This window comes from Equus caballus, chromosome 1 (assembly GCF_041296265.1).
Source record: "Equus caballus isolate H_3958 breed thoroughbred chromosome 1, TB-T2T, whole genome shotgun sequence".
Classification (NCBI taxonomy): Eukaryota; Metazoa; Chordata; class Mammalia; order Perissodactyla; family Equidae; genus Equus; species Equus caballus.
In genome coordinates this window covers 21,834,410-21,854,851 of record NC_091684.1, presented here as the reverse complement: position 1 = coordinate 21,854,851, position 20,442 = coordinate 21,834,410, and the positions used below count along the sequence as shown (strand labels likewise).

The 20,442-nt window shown below is 38.6% G+C and overlaps 1 protein-coding gene across 6 annotated transcripts; it reads right to left on the bottom strand.

Moving 5' to 3' along the window:
* Positions 1-232: 232 nt before the first annotated feature.
* On the bottom strand, positions 233-11,123 carry SMNDC1 (survival motor neuron domain containing 1). Of its 6 annotated transcripts, none has more exons than XM_070260846.1 (7): positions 10,840-11,120; positions 9,485-9,604; positions 6,689-6,878; positions 4,685-4,827; positions 3,930-4,091; positions 1,934-2,087; positions 233-1,475 (listed from the first exon to the last, which is right to left on the bottom strand). In XM_070260846.1, exons 3-7 carry the CDS (start codon positions 6,689-6,691, stop codon positions 1,338-1,340), a joined length of 600 nt encoding a protein of 199 aa, XP_070116947.1. In that variant the 5' UTR covers positions 6,692-6,878; positions 9,485-9,604; positions 10,840-11,120; the 3' UTR covers positions 233-1,337. The 6 variants fall into 6 exon arrangements, with proteins under 6 accessions (XP_070116947.1, XP_070116951.1, XP_070116960.1 ...); XM_070260850.1 differs by lacking the exon at positions 10,840-11,120 and adding an exon at positions 9,695-10,622; XM_070260859.1 differs by lacking the exon at positions 10,840-11,120 and adding an exon at positions 10,253-10,454.
* Positions 11,124-20,442: the final 9,319 nt, after the last annotated feature.

Below are 20,442 nucleotides of genomic sequence, written 5' to 3'. Positions count from 1 at the left end.
CTTCTACCAAAAATTTAACACTTGTATACACACCACAAAGCCTTGAAATAAAACTGGTTTGTTCTTTAGGATCCAATTTCTTAGGTCTAATGGAAGGAGTACATAAGATTTACTGAAACTTTTATCACATACTCAGTGTTCTCTGTGGAAATAATGTATGCAAGTATACTGAGGCTTAATCACTCTATCAGTGCTGGTAGCTAAGACTTCACCCTTCTGTTAACACACCCTGGAGATTTTAAAAACACTTTATTTAATAAAAGTTAAACATACAAAAACTGAAATTAACACACATCCTAAAAATCACCGTCTTCCATTAATAGGAAGGCCCTTTTCTATGCATATATTTGGCTTAAACTCAACTCAGGATAACTGTGACGTTCACTTATACCAAGAAATGCTGACATCTTGATCTAGTTAACAAAAATTACAAACTCAGCTACATGAACATAATATACAGGGAAATTATGGTCAGATTAATGCACAAGAAATACAGTAAATTTTTAATGATGAAACATTCAGTACTCTTGTTCATTAATTTAGCCTTGGTTTTTTACAAAAATAGTATCTACACTGTATACAGGGCTATACATCAGCTTTTTGTTTTCTCATATAAACATTACACATCCAAAAAATGGTACCACTACCATAAATGAAAAATCAACACAAGAAGAAAGCAAACGTACAAAACAAACAAAAAAAAACATTAGAAAAGGTAGCTGGTCCTAAACATTGTTTCTTATACAAAACTAAAACCCAATGAAAAGAATAAAAGAGCTGGATCAATTTTAGAGATGGTCTAACGGGCTTAGGAAACAAGGAAAAACCTCACTTTACCATTTATAAATTAACCTATTTTTAGGCTTAATTAGGCAACAGTGAGGTTTAAGCTGAAGATAAAAAAAATGAAAAGATGATCTCTTTAGCAGGTTGATAGTTTGCCTTGATGTTCCAGTGAATTGTTAGAATATATGGCATGTTCAAAGCATGTGAAAATTCCAAATTAGGACTTTACAAAAAGTATCTACCATCCATTAAGTGGGGGCCTGATATTAGGAAAAATCAACATTTCATCTAAGTGCTGTGTTTATGCAGCATCTATCTAGAAAAGTTGCTTTATCCAACAAACTTTGAGGAAACACTGGTAGTAGTAATGAAAAAAGTTAAATGAATAGGTATCAAATGCAATCTCTTCAAGTTTCATTCTATTGAAGTCAAACAATGACGACAATGGTATCTTCCTTACTCATCTAACAAATAATTTACCTTTAGAAAAATATAAGGATAAAAAGGTAAATGTAAAGCCCTGCAGAGATGAAATCCAACAGTTTTTCTGATTATTGAGGCATCAAATGCCTGACATTGTATTTAGAGGTATCTTGATACTGTGTCATGGGTTTATCAGCAATTCCACAAGTTCCTACTCCAACTTTGCCAGTTACACTCTCAGGTGAAGCAAAAATACTTCTCTTTACCTAGGGAAAATGACACAAATCATTCTTGATTAGTTTTGGAAAAAATCAAAATACACTTACAAAGAAAAGTACATCAAGGGAACCTGAGTGCTCTTCTAAATAAAACAACCAGTGATGCCCAGCATAAGACATGTTAACAAAGCAGGCAGGGTTCAACACACTGACTCTAAGCAGTATGTAAGGCAGCAAATTTTTCAAATTTTAGTTTGTAGAAGGAAAAGAACCTAGATCTTTTCTAATTCTTGACATAAACTCTCATTCATAGTGTTTCTATTGCAGAGACATTGGCTAATGGAGATACTTTTCAATAAGCCAAAGTGAAGATTGAAGTAGATTCTGAATTCAAGATCTAGTTATGTATTTTTTAAAATCTGTGTACCTGCTTTTTCATTTTAATCTTATTTTAATGACAGTTGTACTTTTCAAATTTACAAAGTATGATGAAAAGATTTACAAACCTGGCCTTTTTTGTTTTTAGAATAGGCTCTGTTGTTGAACTGCTGCCATTTCACCTTCTGGTCCTCTCTTTCCTGCTCAAGTTCTTTTATTCTCTGTGCTTTTTTCAAAGCTTTCTTCTTTTTATATTCACGCTGCTGGGCAATCATTTCTTTTCTGTGTGGATATAACAGCTAAATGACTTCCTTGGAGATATTTAGCAGTGCAAAAAAACTCCAAAAAACAAAAACACTTATAAATGTATACACTCTCCTCTCCATGAATAAAAACACTAGTATCAATGCCAATCACCCAGCACTACTAAGAAATAAATGTTATTTGAAATTACATTGAAAGCTTTCAAACATAACTATCTATTACCCACGTAAATAAAATATTTCAATTATGACTCTTCATTTGACTTTTACATACTTTTGCCAGTTGCGTTTTAGGAATGAGTTTCAACATTAGTAGCTGTCTGAACCTTTATCAATTTCTAAATCAATAGTTAGCAAGTATAATATGCTGCATTTGGAAAAGGTGTATGAGAGATTCAGTACAGCTAAAACTTTATTTCATTTAGATTGGAAGAGCACAGCAGCACAAAGGCAAATCATAGCTAACAACTCTTAAAACAGAAACAACTTGGGTTTTCCAAAAACACTCTCAATAGGATCTGATTCTAAAGCTCTCTCAGTAATTTCTCCTCAGTTAACACTGACTTCTCACCATAAGAAAGATGAAGAAGTCTTTAAAAAAGAGGCAGTAAGATCTAGACTCCTCTGTATCATATAATGACCACTATGAAGCTAAGAGCCGCTTTTTACACAGATGTTAAAGACTAAAAACAGAGATGTTCTATTGTTCTTTGATCTGATTTTCTTATTGGGGTGCTTAATTCAAATGTTATTTTAATAGATGATATAATTTTCCAAAATTCAAATATATTTATGCAGCAACTTAAGTTTGAGAACTCTTGACAAATCCAAACGATAGGAAATTGTGTCAGATATGAACAAGTTAACCAAAATATTCTTAATTCTCTCTCTTAAATACCTGTCAAACTGTACACTTCTCCATCCTCACTGCTACTCCCTGGGTTCCAGCCACCATTCTCTTACACCTGGATCACAGCAGTAGCTGCCTTGTCTCTGCTGCCAGTGATCATTCAAAAGCTCAAATCTGATCACATTATATCCCCTCTACTTCAATGCATCACTGGCTTTCAAGCTCTTTCTGGTCAGGCCTCTACCTCTCTAACCTCTTCTCTTGTCAAACTACACACCCTTCAGCCCCAAGTTTTTACCACAGGAATTTCTTTCTGTTACCTCTATGTTCCCACCATGTTTTCTTTTTAAAAAGTAAACATTTACTGAGCACTTACTACATGTCAAGAACTGTGCTACATGCCTTATTAATGCTATCATTTAATACAACCCCATAATGTAGATACTACAACCCTGTTTTACAGATAAGGAAATGGAAGTTAAGCAGCCTGCCCAAGGTCATACCTTCTAGTTTCTTACCCGGCTAACTCCTCCCCCGACCCCAAATCTCAGTTAAGATGTCATTTTTTCAAAGAAATGTGAACTGATGACTAAAATGCAGCTTAGCTACCTTTTCTTTGTTCCCTTGAAGGACCCATTATGTTCCCTTCATAACTTCTACACTTAAGTCCTTCTTTTATTACGTATTTTGTTCTCTAGACTATAAACTCAGTCAGGACAAGGCCCGAGTTGATCGTCTTCACTGTGGTGGAACCCCAGCACCTGATTTAATGAGAGGTACATAGTATCCTCTTAATATTTATTGAATGCCTAAGTGGGAATCAAAATGTCATCACTTTACGTAGTTATACATATACAGACAACACTGACCCTATAATTCTAATCTTCAAGATAACGGTAAACAGTATTACAACATTCTTACCCTAATCTAGCCTGCATAAATTCGGCAGACTACCTCAAATACCCAAACGGGGAAGATTATACTTAAAATGCTAAAGTCAAAGTTACTTACTTTGACATGGGTTTGTTGCCACTGTCCTCCTTTGCCTTCCTTCCTTCTTCTACAGGCTTGAGGTTCAACAGTGGAGTCACTTCAGCATTGCCATAGCCAGCAAAGGTGATTGCAGCGGTCCCGTTTTCTTCATCTATCTCCTCAATCTCCGCTTCATAACACCTGTAAAGATATCATGGCTGTAAGCAGGTGAGTAAAGGTTTAGTACTCAGCCTACAAGACTTAAACTGCAGTGATTCAAATATTACATGTGTCTAATGTATTACATATGTCCAATCAAATGGCCCTTTAACAAAGATAATATAAAGGAATAGTTGGAGTTAGCCATCTATCAAAAAAGAAGCCCTAATTAAAACATTATCAGGAAAGTCTCACATGTCTACTAAATGTGCTTTAGTCAGTCTCTTTAAGATATTTCTTACAGGAATAATTTCAATGTGCTTCACAGAAGTCTAAGATACCAACCATTCAGTCAATTTTCAATATAAGGAAAAAATAGTTTAGATTATCTTTTAAAATATCCATGCATTTTCCTTTGCTTTCATTTTTCTTTCCTCTAGGATCCAAGCCAATCTTCTGCCCCAAAACTTAACCTAAAGCTAAAACCTACTGTATTAATGGTAACCACCCAACAATCAAATTGGCTCTGTATACCATATTGGCTACATAAAAAGATTAAAATAGGGTATTTCAAAAACATCTTACCATTGTATTTTATTATTTCATGTTATAGTTAGAGTTTTTTCTACACTTACTGTCCATCTTCACTCCAGATTGCCATACACTTGTCTCCTACTTTCCATGAATGAGTGGGCTGAGTAGAAGCAAAACTGTCTGAACTTGCAAGAGTTTCAGAAGGCTGAGTTGACAGAAGGTCTTTGGTTAGTTCTATAACTTCCTAAAATGGAAAAACAAAAACAATAACGTTATTTTTATAATTCACATAGTCACCTACTTTCAACAGGCAAGTTCTTTCAGTTTTTGATGATGACAGCTCTCATACCATATAGCACTTATTAAGTACTCTACATATTTACTTGCAGTTCATAAAAATACTATGAAGTAGGTACTGTGATTATCCCCATGTAGAAAATGAGATACAGTATTTTATACAGCGGGTAGAGCTGGGATTTAAACCCAGACAGTTGCCTTTCAGCTTAATTAACCTCAAATACTAACAGAAATAGAGTAGACGAGCTTGTACCGTACATTATTTCTAAGCACCTATTTTAGCTGAACAGATCTCTAAAGATGAGAAATAGTCAATTATGAGGGACTGAACTAGGTTCAAGATCATTTTATCCCATATCATTGTCATGTATATTTCATACAACTGTGCTGTTTTACAGAGCATTACTTGGCAGTAGTATTAACTGCACAGCCAACGTGCTCCCTCTCCCCCTCAAACACTTGAAGTGGCCTTATTAGTAATAAAAATGCTCCTGCTCATAGTATTTCTACTAAAATATTGTAGGCATATATTAAGAAAACAGTAGTCTTCTTATTTATTTATTGTAAAACTTAGCCCATTCGGGTAAGCAAATTACCAGGTTAGATTTAAAATATCCCAATATCTTTCTGTTAAGCACATTAGCACAGCTCCATTTAACAGGGAAAAATAAATGTCACACACACAGACAGGCAATGCCTTTCTGTGTGGCAAATACTTTTTCTAATTCAGGCTTACACTTACTAGCTTCATTCAAAGGTGTTTACTAGGGTTGGTTAGAAAACTTAAGAAACAGTACAAGTTGAGAGATTCTGCTACCTATCTCCTATATTTTTACTCTAATGAAGATCCATATTATGCATCATCTTATCTGATTTAAGAACTTGCATACCTGTTCCCCTACTGTTGCTTAAAACATCACATTGTGTGTGTTTGGGGAGAAAAATTAGCAAGTTAAACTCTGTACTGAGTTTCTTCTGGCTCCTACTAAGGTTTCATAATAGTAGTTCTGGTTCAGTAGCCAAGAAAGTTAAATATTACCTCTTCCTAAAGATTCTAAATCTTCCTGGCTATTTCTGAAAAACTAATATTTGAGCCTAAAAAAAAAAAAAAAACATTTAGCCCGTGGAAAAAGGTCAGTTTTGTGAATAAAAATTTTGTGAACAAAAAAACTGGATGTCTCAGATTTGACTTAAAAATTCAGTCAAGTAGTAGCTTTAATGAAGTTTTATTAGGTGCCAAGTAGCCATTCAAATACTTTTTAATTAGACAATACTTGCAAATAAAGCAAAGAACTTCCAAATAAACAGATCATGTACTATACAAAGGAGAAGAGTAATTATCCAGTTTTGTTTTTAATTAACCACTTTTAAGGCCAGGAATGTAATCCAGTAAGCCTGACTCAAGAACCCATACAATCCCTATCATTAAATAATTCCATTTATCTAGGTATCATTTCACTACTAGAGTACAAACATGAATTCTGCATCTGTAGGTATCAGATTTAGAACTCTACTTCTTTTACAACATCTTCCCACCACATTTTCATAAGGAAATACATTTCACCAAAGAAAAGGGTCCTGAAAAGCTGTGCATATTACAAAGAATTTTCAGAGCCCTGCACTTAAGTGACACTTTTTAAAAAAATCCAGAGCATTTATCCCTAGTTGTCCTTTCACTTTGCCATGTTTTACATACCCATCCCAACAAACTCTGGAGACCCTTCTAAATTTTTTTCTTCACATGTGCATATGTATCAAAGTATTAGAGACACTATTTTATGTATGAGGGGGTTCTTAAAGGTACATACCATTAATTACTTTTCCTCCCCCAAGTCTGAGTTCTGAAACTGCTCCTTCATCGACAGATGGGCAGCAGTTACAGTAATCGGCAATTCCAGGAAGCATCAGATGTTGTGATCTACATATCAGCAGGTCAAAGGGGGTGCACTCAAGCACTCTGCTTACTGAAGGAAGGCGTTTCGGGGATGCAGAGAGCCACTGTAATATATGAGACAAGTGACTTGACCCCTGCCTCCTTTAGAACCAGTTTATTCAGCAAAACAGCCTAATAAATTGACTATTTTTGTGATTATCATAGACTGCCTGGGGAGCTTGTCAGCTAGCTAGCCTGGATTTCACTATACCGACTTTTTTACATGAAAGAAGAAAGGCAATTAGGACTTTGGTAGATTAGTTTCCTGCCTGCTGAGTAACTTTATTTTATATGAAAGACAGTACATAAGGAGATCCTTACTGGCAAAATGGAAGTCACTGAAAAAAATGCAGAAAGAGTATTTTGTCAAATGATAGGGCAAACAAATTCATAACCAGGTTAAGGATATTCCATAAGAGGAACTCAAGAAAATAAAGGAGGCCACAAACTCAGTCATCAGTCTGAACAGACTTTTTAGGAAATACAAAAGGCAGAATTAAATCAATGGCACAAGGCATATCCCAGAAAGCAGAGAAGAAAAAAAGAGGACAATTTTTTTTAAAAAACCCATGACAAAATAGAAGCCGTAACTGTAGTCAATGCAGACAACAATTACTAGGTGGAAGCAGATATCCAAACACTTTTCAGAATTTTATCTAACCTTAAATGATGCCTTCCATCTTTGAGTAATTTGCAGTTCAAAACAAACCTATATCTAAACCAGAATGAAATTTTTTTTCATGATAGAAAGAGGAGGAAAGGAAACTGTGATCAACATTGGTCAGGAAAAGCATTCTGTATTACTACTAACTGAAGTGTTAGAACTTAAGCTTCTAAATCTGTGCCATCCAATATGGTAGTCTCATGTGGCTATTTAATAAAATTAAAAATTCTGTTCTTCAGCCACCCTAGCCATATTTCAAATATTCAGTAGCCCTATGTGGCTAGTGGCTACGGTATCACAGCAGACATAGAACATTTTCATCACCACAGAAAGTTCTGTTGGACAGTGATATTCTAAACGGTTATAGAAAAGAGGATATTTTACAGATAAATGACACTTAGGTCATCAATGAACCCTAAGTCAGTCATTTACGTGCTTACTACAATGTCTACCACAATGGTCTCTCTCCCTACAGTACTTTCCACTGTAGACCATGTCATATAAGGCAGTTCTGTCCAGACTCTGACAATTTATTCTAGAAATATTAAAAAGACCTAATAATAATGCTGTTTCAACCTTCACTCCCAACTCCTCCTCCACCAGTTCCACATATACCCTTCCTCCCACTGCCCAGGAAGCAATATACCCAAGACTGGTACAAAATGTTTTATTTTCTTCAAAGAAAAAGACCCTGCTTTTAAGTTGGTAAAAGAAGATGAGGGGATGCCAGGATCTCTCTCTGAGGCAAACAGAAAGTCGGCCTGGGAGTGGGAGAAACTGCTCCCAATATGTCTTTTTCTTATTGCCTAGCACCCTAAAATCCACTGGCCTGACTTCTACATATTGAAGAAGGGTCTTGTTTTCTGTGTTTTTAAAAATAACATACTATTGCAACTTTACAAGCTTCCGAAATCCAAAATATGAACCTGAAAATATTCAACTCATCTTTACTATGCCCAGATAAGCTCTTTTAGAATCCTGGATCTGGACCCCATTTTAAATAAGTTTCATTTATTTGCAGTTCTAATATTCCTAAAATATTAATAATTTTGATAGGCAAGAGGATGATAAAGGAAGGGAAAGGATTACTCAGGATAAGGATGATTCAAGTTTTGTGTTGAATCAGTAAAGAAAGACCACCTAATCAAAACTCCTTTCAAAACTTTCCAAAAAATCAGGTTGCGAATTTTAAGTTCTCAAATTTGTTAAGAGGCAAAGTCATATATTTACAAATATTACATAGTGTTTTTCTTAATCAACCTAGTGTTCGGAGAAACAAAGGATATTTACTATTATGGCTTTACATTTGTCTTGAAAACCCAGAGCAAGTTTTTAAGAGCAGGTTTCATACCTAGTGAACTCTCCCATAACAAACAAACAAAGTAAATTAAAATCTCCTTTTCAATTAGATCAATTTAACTTCAACAAGTGTCAACAACTACACTGTAAAACCTAGCCTTAACTTCAAATATTACGTGACATTTATGCAGAAAACAAGTATCTCTTTAGATATTTTTATGTGTTTTCAATACAAAGTGCTACGGGCTAGCTTTGAAAAAACACACTCATTTCGTTTTCAGAGAATCTTGTGACATTAAAAAGAATCTTAATCAGGTTATGTTTTTCTCCTTTAATTTTAGTTACCCTTTGAACTAAATTTCCTTTGCCAGGTCTTTAAAAATAAAAGCACTTTCCACTGTAAAGTTATACATATCTTTCCTCTAGAAAGTTTAAGAGAGACTTCTAATATCATTTTTAAAAATTACATGAGCATCCAAGATTCACGTAACAAAGAATAACGCTTCACTCAATTTGATGTATAAAAACTGAGGAAGCAATCCTACTTCTACAAGCCATATATGCCTATAAGTGGACACCCACTAAGTGGGCGGACACCCACTCCAAAGGGTGCTTTGGGTACCTATACATTCTAAGCAACAGATCATTTGAAAAACACAAGAAGACTCTTTTCAAGCAATGTAACTGTAAGTGTCCCCTCATACTTACTTGTAAATCTTTCTTTAATTTTAGCAAATCTTCATTTTCTCCATTTCCAGACAATGCAGCTTCAACTTGCTGGAGTTGAGCTTTGTAGCTTGCCAGCTGCTTTGCTAAATCCTCTGACATCTAGGGGAAATAAGGGTAAAATCATGAAAACTGAACCAAACAACACCACCACCAAAAATAATTTCCCTGTTTGCCTGAATTAACCCTTACCAATTTTGCTCTTAACTCTTTATTATAAATCACTGCAGCTTAATTTATCACCATGACCTTTCCTCTCAGTTCAGAGAAAAGCTGTGAGCCAAACCAGAGACTTCAAGGCAATGGATTCTGAAGATTATAAACATGTCAGATAAATTCCATATAGAAAGACAAACAAAAAACAACAGATAAGCGGGAAAAGGAGGATTTGTCATTTTTTTAAAAAAACTCCTGTAACAGGGAAGGCATTGTGTTCGGCTCAATTAACACGGGTGTTACATCGTCACCACAAAACACACAGCACTAATCTGCTAGAAGAATAGAGACTTCCGACAAAATTATTTTTAAGCACTCAAGAATACTTCCAAAACCAAATATAAATGGCTTTTGGATTAACTACACAAATTACTCTCTCTACGTGAGCTATTCAATTAATAAGAGTGTTTAAAAGCTCTTCTCCAGAGCAAAAATCTTTCACCCAGTCCCTTAAATGGTGCCGATGCAGTTTTGTTCAGTACAAGACAGCACAAATACTCTGCCATTTAGGTATTCTAAGGAACTTGCCCTCACCAAATCCGGCTCGTTCTTCTCCTGAAAGATCCGAGAGAATCCGCTCTCGATCTGGAAGCAAACCTACAGGGTTCCCGAGGACCCTGTCCTACGAGTCCCGTCCGACCACAGCCTGGAACCTGGAAGGGCTCCAAAGGGCCCGAGCAAGCCCGCTGCCCTCCGCCCCAGCACCCGCACCGCGAAGCCCGCCACAACTCGCTCCATTACTTCCGACCTCGAAACTCAGACGTCAGCTTCCAGGGAAACCGAACACGCGAGCTCAGCGGACGCCGGCGGGGCCGGAGCCGCCGCCCCCGGACAGGCTCCGCACGGAGCGGCCCAGGATGTCCTCAGGAGGCCTCCGCGTCCCGACCCCGCCCGACGGGCCCCCTGTTGGCCGTGTTCGCCGCTCTGGCGCGGAGCCCCAACCCGTCGGGGGCCGCTGAGGGCTCAGCTCCGAGCGGGAGAGGCACCCGGGGCCCCCACCGCTCTCGCCGGCGCCCAGGCCTCGCCGGCGAGGCCGGCTCCCCCGCCTCAGGCCTCTGCTTCAACTCGGGAGACGCCGGGGCCCGGCGAGGCCTTACTCTCTCCCTCACCGGTTTTGTTACCTTGTGTGGGGTTGGGGGCGGGGCGGCGGGAAGGGGTCGGGGCAAAAGAGCCCAGTGGTGGCGGTGGCGACAGCGACAGCAAAAATCTCCGCGGCGACAACAAGGCCACTCGTTCTGAAAAGGAAGAACTCGGTCGGCGGTGAGGGGGAGGGGAAAAAAGCCGGGCACTGGAAGAAGGAAAAGACAGAGGCGGATGAAGCATCGCGAGAGGTTAAAAACCCTCGCGAGACATGGCTCGACTCACGTGATTACTAGCACCCTCTAGGCCGCCCGCCCTTAGTGGCGTTAAGGACGCAGAGTGGGCGGAGTTTAGTAAGGAGGAAATAGCGTAGCTGGGCTGCGCCAGGAGCCGGATGTGCGTTGGTTTTATGTCAGTTCCGGCTCTGAGTGGGAGCCGTTAGAGTTTTCTTTTGGGTGTGTGAGCTGTTGGGTCCTTTCTGGGGTTTCCAGGCTGGTTATTGTGTATGTCTTCTTAGGCGAGCGGTGCTGGGAGGTGGGAGGAACGGGGTTTAATGCAGCATTCGTGGCTAGTGGTTGTTTCTCACAGTGTGGTCCTGTACCTGCAGCATCAGCATCGCCTGCTTGTTTATTGCGAAGCAAATTCTCAACGCCCAACCCAGACCTCCTGAATCAGAAACTCTGGGGATGGGCTCAGCAGTCTTTTAGCAAGCCTCCAAGTGATGCCGGTGTCCGCTCAAGTTTGAGGACCACTGCTTTATATAATAAACGCCTTAGTAGCAACAAAAAGCTAATTAAATTATGGGAGAGCTTATTGGAGAGGAGATGGATTTATTTAAAACATTTTGTTACAGCCTGTTTGTTTTTTAACTAAGTTAATTATGTAAGTTAATCTAGCCTGATAGGGAACAATCTTCAAGTTATAGTCTTGGATGATAAGCAGACTGGTGTGAATAGTTTATCTATGTGTAAAAAGAAATGCGCATTAAGTGTGTATTTTGTAATATAAACTTTCTGGATAGATACACAAACCTATCGAGATTTGGAGTGGAAGCCAAAGGTTTTCACTGATTACCGTTCTTACTGTTTACTCTTTTTTAAAATTATGTAATTTTTTTACAATTAAAAAACAAAACTAGTTTAAAAAGAGAGAAGATAAAGGCCTGAAACACAAAGAGGCTGTATGAATGCCAAGAAAGAACCTTTTCTGGGGCTTGGAGTCTGTTGTGGCACCCTTAAGAAGGCCCTCCTCTCAGATGGGCTAACTTTTAAACTCACATCTTTCTTCAGTTCCTCCTTGCTCCGCCCCCCCCTCCCCCCCCGCCCCCAAAGGGCCTTTCCTTTTTTTCTCTACGTACGCACACGTATCCCTCATAGTCAGTTAGATAACCTGTAAAGATGGAAACAAGATCAGGTTTGTGAGTATGATTGGGATGGCAGTCAATTTGAAAGAATCGAAAATCCTGCAGAGGGCAGCAGTGTGCAGCTAGAGTTAAGAGAGAAGACGAATCATAAAGGATGTACTTTTCCGTAACAGGGTAGAAATTTGTTTAAAATACAATGTAGTTTATAACTGCTTTGTTTTTTTTAAGATTGGCACCTGAGCTAACATCTGTTGCCTTTTTCTTCTTCTTCTTCTGCCCAAAGGCCCACAGAACATAGCTGTGTATTGTAGTTGTAGATCCTTCTAGTTCTGCTATATGGGACACTGCCTCAGCGTCGCTTGATGAGCGGTGCTAGGTCGGTGCCCAGGATCCCAAGTCAGGGAAACCCTGGGCCGCTGAAGCGGAGCGCGGGAGTTTAACTTCTCTGCCAAGTGGCCGGCCCGGACCCGCTCTTATTCTCCTTGTGTGTTTTAACCATGCCAAGAGGATCTTCCTTGAATATAAACTATATAGTTGTATGAAAATCTCTCAAATAGGAACTCTTCATGAACCTCTTAGGTCGGAAAATAGGAAAATATTTTATTATAAGCTACTGTATAGATTTCTTTATCACCTTGATAAGCTTTTGTTTGCAAGATTGCTCTTAATTTCTCCCTCTGTGCGACATCGATTATATTTGGAAAGAAAAGCTATATTGAATTTTAGTTCTCACAAAGAGATGATAACAGTTGTAGGTACCATGCACCATTCTAAGAACTTTACATGTATTCATTTAATTTTCGTAATGATTCTAGATGCTATTAAAGACAAAACTGGAGCAAGTGTGAACTTTAACAGTGATGCTTCAAATAGGCGTTCTGACTTACCGCTTCCTTTCAAGTGTCAAAATCTACTTTCAGTGTCTAATTTTTCTTAAAACATTAATTCAAATTTAATCATGTTTATTCCTCAAAATTATTAGTATCTAAAACCTCTAGTTCTTTAAACCTGGTATTTATTTTGTTGAAACCTAGTAAGTAAACAAGATTTTAAAACCCCAAATTGTCATCAGAATATACAATTATTTCCTATCACTGCTAAAGAAAATTAAAGAAATACTAAAGAAAATTAGAGTGTAGCAGCTGCCTTTGGAAATGTGCCAACTCACTGCAGGGCACAGGAGTATGCAGTAAACGAATATATATTGGCTAAATGGCAGACTGCATTCTTTTTTTTTTTTCCCCGAAAAGAGTCGTGCTGAGCTAACACCTGTTGCCAATCTTCCTCTTTTTTAATTTTTTCCTCCCCAAAGCCCCAATGCATGGTGGTATATCCTAGTTGTAGGTCCTTCTAGTTCTATGTGAGCTGCCACCACAGCATTGCAACTGACAGACGGGTGTTGTGTTTCCATGACCAGGAAACAACCTGAGCCGCCGAAGCATTGAGTGTGCCAAACTTTAACCACTAGGCCATCAGGGCTGGCTTGGGAGATTGCATTCTTTAGCTTTGCTTTTATTGTATCCCTTCTTGACTAAACGCAGCTCCCGATTTGCCCAGATTTTTTTGCTATATCCACAAATGCCTAAGGTGATGAATTAGAGATGTGCACATAGTCATAATAACTGCTTATGCCCTTTGCCCTCTTTAATCATAATAGGTGTTTTGAGTGTTTGCATGGAGATTTGCTGCAGGGGCGTGCTCCTGGCTTTTTGTGCTTCTTGAGTGTTTTGGGGTACAGTGCATTGAAACCATGTCCTGGGATGAGTCTTAGGTGACATCATCCTTAAATGGGTGCTGTTCAATGCAGATGCTCATTAGTCACAGCAGTCCTGATTTGTTCACTTGAATTTGTATTGCCTTGTTTGTCTTTAGAATGTGCATTTTCAGCTGTCCTGTGTTTCATTTGTACCACTAAAGAACAGAAAACTGTGCCACTGTATCACTAAAGAAGAGAAAACATGCCACTAAAAACAGAAAACACTACATCAAGCTGAAAAGCTTCTATACTGCAAAGGAAATCAACAAAATGGAAAGGCAACCCACCAAGTGGGAGAAAGTATTGCAAATCATATATCTGAGAAGGGGTTAATATATAAAGAACTCATACAACTCAATAGCAAAAAAACAATTTAAAAACAGTTAAAAATGGGGCAGAGGATCTGAAAAGACATTTTTCCAAAGATGATATACAGATGGCCAACAGGTACATGAAAATATGCTCAACATCACTAATCATCAGGGAAATGCAAATCAAAACCACAATGAGATGTCACCTCACACTCATTAGAATGGCTGTTATCGAAAAGACAGCAAGTGTTGGCGAGGATGTGAAGAAAAGAGAACCCTCGTACACTGTTGGTGGGAATGTAAATTGGTGTGGCTACTATGGAAAACAGGGTAGAGGTTCCTCAAAAAATTAAAAATAGAAATACATATGATCCAGCAATTCCACTTCTAGGTATTTATCCAAAGAAAATGAAAACACTAACTTGCAAAGATATATGTGTCTCCATGTTCATTGCAGCATTGTTTATAATAGCCAAGACATGGCAGCAACTTAAGTGTGCATCACTGGATGAATAAATAAAGAAAATGTAGTGCACGCACACACACACACACACACATGAATATTACTCCGCCGTAAAGAAGAAAGAAATCTTGCCATTTGTGGCAACATGGGTGGACCTTGAGGGCATTATGCTAAATGAAATAAGTCAGACAAAGACAAATATTGTATGATCTCACTTATATGTGGAATCTAAAAAAACCCCAAATATCGAGCTCACAGATACAGAGAGCAGATTGGTGGTTGCCAGAGGCAAGGGTTGGGGGTAGTGAATGAGATGTGTGAAGCTGGTCAAAAAGTACAAACTTCTGGGGGCTGGCCCCGTGGCCGAGTGGTTAAGTTCGCGCTCTCCGCTGCAGGCGGCCCAGTGTTTCGTTAGTTCGAATCCTGGGCGCGGACATGGCACTGCTCATCAGACCACGCTGAGGCAGCGTCCCACATGCCACAACTAGAAGAACCCACAACGAAGAATACACAACTATGCACCGGGGGGCTTTGGGGAGAAAAAGGAAAAAATAAAATCTTTAAAAAAAAAAAAAATCTTAAAAAAAAAAAAAGTACAAACTTCTGTTATAAAATTAAAAAGTCATGGGGATGTAATGTACAGCATGGTGACTATAGTTAGTAATACTATATTGTGTATTTGAAAGTTGCTAGGAGAATAGATCGTAAAAGTTCTCATCACAAGAAAAAAATTTGTAAAATGACATCCCCCAAAACAGATTCCTTCAGTTTGAAAAATATGATCTAAGGCTTTACAAGGATCAGAAATGGCAGAGTCATTCAAAGTTTTTTAGACCTATTTGAAAGTGGTGTTAAATAGTAATCTTACATACATTCTTAGTAGGATATATTCTGAGGGTAAAAAGAAAAAAAATCTCAATTACAGACTTATTGCTAATAGTACTATTGGTAGTGTAATTTTGAAACTCTTTTATGTCTACTATAAATAAAGTGAATAATTAATATATTTATGTTAGTTAAAACTCTGAGAAGAAAGAAAAATATAAAATAAAAAAGTTATGGGGGGAAACTCTCTGATGTTAAAACCTGAATTAGAATTATTTATGTATATATATTTCTTAGAAGTAATGTTATCCCAGTGGAGGATGCCCATATCTAGATATCTAAATACCGTTCCCCACTAAAAGGAGATCGAATTTCTTGGAAAAATAGTTGATTTTGTATCTCAGGCCCAGAATGTAAAGAGTACAAAGGTGAGCCTGGAACATCGTGCTAGAAATCAAGGAAATGCCCGAAAACTAATAGGATCAAGTCAAAAGCTTACAGACCCAGCTTGAGGGAACTCCACTGGCCAATTGTGAGTCACTTTTGCTGCTAAAAAGAATAATGACTGATAGATTATCAAAGCATTGAGTACATTTTTAAAATCCGTAAGTCCAGAGTGATTCTCAAAATCAAGGGTGGGGGAAGGGACTTTTTTTTTAATAGAAGAATGCCGGCCAATAAATGTAGATGGAATGGTAGAATTGGAAAAATCACCATGTGCAGTCACCAATGATTCGGGCGAAGATCATCAATAGAAGCTAAAACCCATCTTATAAAAGGAGGCAGGGCAAAGGAGGATGTTTGCACAGTGTCAGAGTATCACCCCGCAGATGACTTGATTATGAACAAGAAAAATATACCTTACAATGAAGAAATCCAGCAGTCACCAACTTAACTTAGTGATCACGCTTAGCACTACTAATGGTGGAACAACCTGGCTTTATAGGCCTCTTGATTTGATGCAACATGATGTAACAGTATCACCTATGAAGGAACCTTGCCAAAAGTGCTTAACCTGAATATAATCAAGCCTTTTGACCCAACTTCCAGTTTACAGGAAATGCACGGAGAGAGGAACAACTACAATGATCCTGGGAGGAGAATCAGACAAATCCAGAATGTGGGACATTCTATAAGAAAACTGGCCTAAATTCTTCAACAGGTCAGTGTCATTAAAAAATGCAGAAGACTGTTCTAGATTAAGAAACAAAAGACATAAATGCAGTGGGTAAATCTTGATTGGGTCTTGGTTTGGAAAAATAAAGCTATAGAAGAAATTTTGAGAACACTTTGGGAAATTTGAATATGGACTGGATATTAGATGATATTGAATTATTGTTAATTTTGTTAGGTGTGAAGTTTACTTAGGTTACTTAGGAGAATGTCTATTTGGGTATTTAGGGATGAGGTGCCATAACCTCTATAACTTACCTTCGAATGGTGTGGCCAAAAAAGTTATATAAAATTTTACAAAATTCACATGTGTGTGTGCACGCACATGTATAGTTATATATGGAGAGAGAGAAAGAGAATTAAAATGTGGCAAAATGTCAACCGTCATTGTGCTGGATGTATGAGTTCATTGTACTAGTCTTTAAATTTTTCTGTTTCAAATTTTTCAAAATAAAAAGATGAAGAAAATTGTTCATAGACTAGCTAGAATAGTTTTGGTGGGTGTTGCGAGTGTGTGTTTGAGGAATGGTGGGGGAAAGCTGCAGATAGTTAAGGGGAACTCTGGGAGCAAACAATAGCTTAACAAGCACAGAAGTAATATGAGAGATTACGAAAGCATCTGTGGTTGTCAGAAACAAAAGTCTGCAGACAGCCGGATGGGTCAAGGCCCAGCAGGAAGATGTGGGCAGTGGAGCAGTCACAGGAGCTCTTTGAAGGCCAGGAAGGAAAGCATGAGAAACAATTACTGTGACTTCCCCACATGCAGGAGAGAGTCCAGTGGGCCCTGCCCTCTGATGTGGTGGCAGGAGCTTTATTCATTGTTGGCCTGTTTGCCTTTCTCCTGTAACAGCCTCTGGTGCAGTCTTAAGACGGTCTTTTAAACTAGAGTTAATTGGATTCATCTGCATCACAGCCCCTGCAAGTGTCCTTATCTCGGTGTTTTCCAACCCCAAGTTCATATTGCCTATTTATTTATCTTAGAAAAAGCTTCTTTATTGCAGAAAAATCCTAGAATGTTCCACATCGCCTTTGTGGTATGGTGGATAATGGAACAATATCTATGGTAGATAATAGAACAATAGGATATTTATACCAAACAACCACAGGTGGCAGGGGATATATGTTCCCAAATGTAAAGAGGAGCAAGGAGACAGTTAACATGACTTTTTCCAGGAGTCAAAATGAGCCCCAGAGTTTTGCCCCATTAAGACTACTGGCCTATAATTTGATAGGGTCACATTTAGCCATTTTATTGATGTAGTGTCAGCAGTTGAAAAAAAGGAACTACACAATGGAGGCCTTAATACTCAAAGAACCCATTAGGTGGCAGTGAGGACACAGGCATGTTTGATGTCTGTTTTTGTTTTCTCCCTGCTCCCCAGTGATGGAGCCCTAGTGAAGGAACATTGCCAAGGAGCTTTGTGGGGGAGGAGATCGGGGAAAAACAAACGGCCAAAAACTCTATGGCTTATAGTATCCAAGTGACGAAGAACTGCTGGTCATCTGTGCTCAAGTCCTTTTCTTGGTTTTAATGTATACGTTTTTATTTGTCCTTGCTGTGATTCTTTTAATAAAATAACTTTATATTCAAGTCCTTTAGATCACTTGTGTGCTGTTTACAACATCTCTGTTGTCAGTTTTAGGACATAGGTGGGAAGGGTGGCTCATTTTGTTCAAAACCCAGTACATTTAACACATTCTCTTCTGGTGACACCCTTATTCTCTGTAATTATTCCTTACATGTAAATATCCCTTATTCTCTGTGAAAGTGCTCATGAAAGGCTCTTTGTGGTCCTGGTAGATGTCACAGGTTGGGTTTCCTGGGAAAATGACTCTGAGATTTCTGTGCAAGAGGTTTATTGAGAAGTACCCTTGGGAACATCACCTTTGAGAGGTGACGGGAGCAGGACCAAGCAGAGGGAGAAGGAGCTGTGATGCGGTTGTAACCTCAGCCAATCCTGTAGGAGCTCTGGAGCTGGGATGGCTCTTGAGAGATGTTCCCCACTAAGTCAAGGGAGCCAGGGCTTTATACCCACCCAACCCCACGTGATCAGTCAATAGATGAGGGTTGCCCCTGTGAAGGGGGCTAAGAGCAATTCATCTGAGAACTGACAGCCACCAACACTCTCCACCTCTGGGAGAATAAGCACTTCAGTCCCGAAGGGGAATCTGAGCTGTGCACCACAGCATCTGCAGTAGGGAAGGAGGCATACTTTCCCCATGTCACCCCTATTCCTAGCACCTCTGATGCTGCGTGTCTTGCAGAAGCCACCCGTATTAGAAACCATGAAACAATGTTACCTTCTCATCTTGTTTTCCTCACATTAAAAGCTAATGGAAAAATGCCTCTGCACTTCCTGCAGATGATATCATGTTTGTTTCAAATTAATTTCTGATATATATATATATTATGCTGTAGGAGAGCTTGCTTATGTATATGCAACTCAGCTACAAAGATTAAGCATTTCTTCTATTGAAGAATGCTCCAAAAATTTTTGGCACAATTGATGATTATTTACTTCAGCACATCAAAAGCCATTAGGGTGACTCTTATAAAAAGAAAAGCCATTAGGGTGAATTTTATTTTTTCAAAAAGGAGGAATAAATGATATTTTCTGAAAATAGCCTCTTTGCAGGTAGAAAATACATAACTGGCTATTTATAAAGAAGTTTAAAAGTTTATGTTTTTACCTGACTTTGTCTTTGTTTTTATTCTGTCACACTGATGCTCTTCCTAATTTTTTCCAGTTTCAGCTAATGGAATCACTTTTCCTCCTTATGCTCATTTGACAATTCTACCCCCTGAATGTCTTGTGGATGTATTCCCTCTTCTCCATCCCAGTGCTGCAGACCAGGCTGTCGTCATTTCTCACCTAGCCTGATGCAATAGTCTAAGAATGGGATTCCTTCCCTGGGATGCATCCTCCTCACTTGGCTGCCAGACTGATCTTCTGGAAACACCAATCTAAGCATGCACACTCCTACCTGTTAAAATCCCTACTTGTTTAGCCACTTTTTAAGGTCATTGGTGATATGGCCACAGCCTGCTTCCTGGCCTGAGCACTGACCACACACTCCATATACAAACCTGCCATGCTGTTTCATGCCTTACTGCTTTGCTCCTAGTGTCTGCTTGACATCACATGCCTTTCCCCACTTCCCCGCCTGGAAGAATATCTTTAAAGTCCCAGCTCTGATGGGGCATTGGTGACTGCTCACCAGCTTTCACAGGCAGAACTCCTTGCTTCCCTGTTTTGCTCCCTCAGTATTTTTACATCTAGTAACAGCATCCTGGACTATTAGTTTTTAGAACAGAGCCTCACTAGGCATCATACCTAAGGGGCAGTAATTACGTCTTTTTCTTTTTTGCATCTTTAACACTTGGCAAGGTGTGCCTGGCCCTAGTAGAATTCAGTCTCCTTGAGAACACAGAGAAAGAAATTTTGATAGCGTGAATGTTATAGTTGACTTTGGAGAACATCCTAGAGATTTCTTGTAATTATGATATGATATTTCTCTGACTCTTAGGCGTATGATAGAAGTTTCTTCATAAGGTTATTACTATAGTAAGATATAAGGAGTTAATTTTTTGAAGCATTTTCTTGGTGGAGAGGACTTCTGATTGATCCTAATTAATGATGTGTTTCTTTGCAGGGAGTTGAAAGTGATTTTTCCACTTTGTGTGCAGGTAAGGATGTAGATAGGAAAAACAGGACTATAATAGCAGCTTGATTGGGAACAATTTAATCAACG

What these genes read in the sequence shown, in the direction of transcription:
- SMNDC1 (XM_023639623.2), bottom strand. Translation starts at nt 9,604, where the DNA reads ATGTCAGAGGATTTAGCAAAGCAGCTGGCAAGCTACAAAGCTCAACTC. An exon ending in AATTAAAGAAAGATTTACAA is followed by an intron (nt 4,828 to 9,484) that starts GTAAGTATGAGG and finishes TTTCCATTTTAG; the next exon opens with GAAGTTATAGAACTAACCAA. An exon ending in GGCAACAAACCCATGTCAAA is followed by an intron (nt 2,088 to 3,929) that starts GTAAGTAACTTT and finishes ATATCCACACAG; the next exon opens with AAAAGAAATGATTGCCCAGC.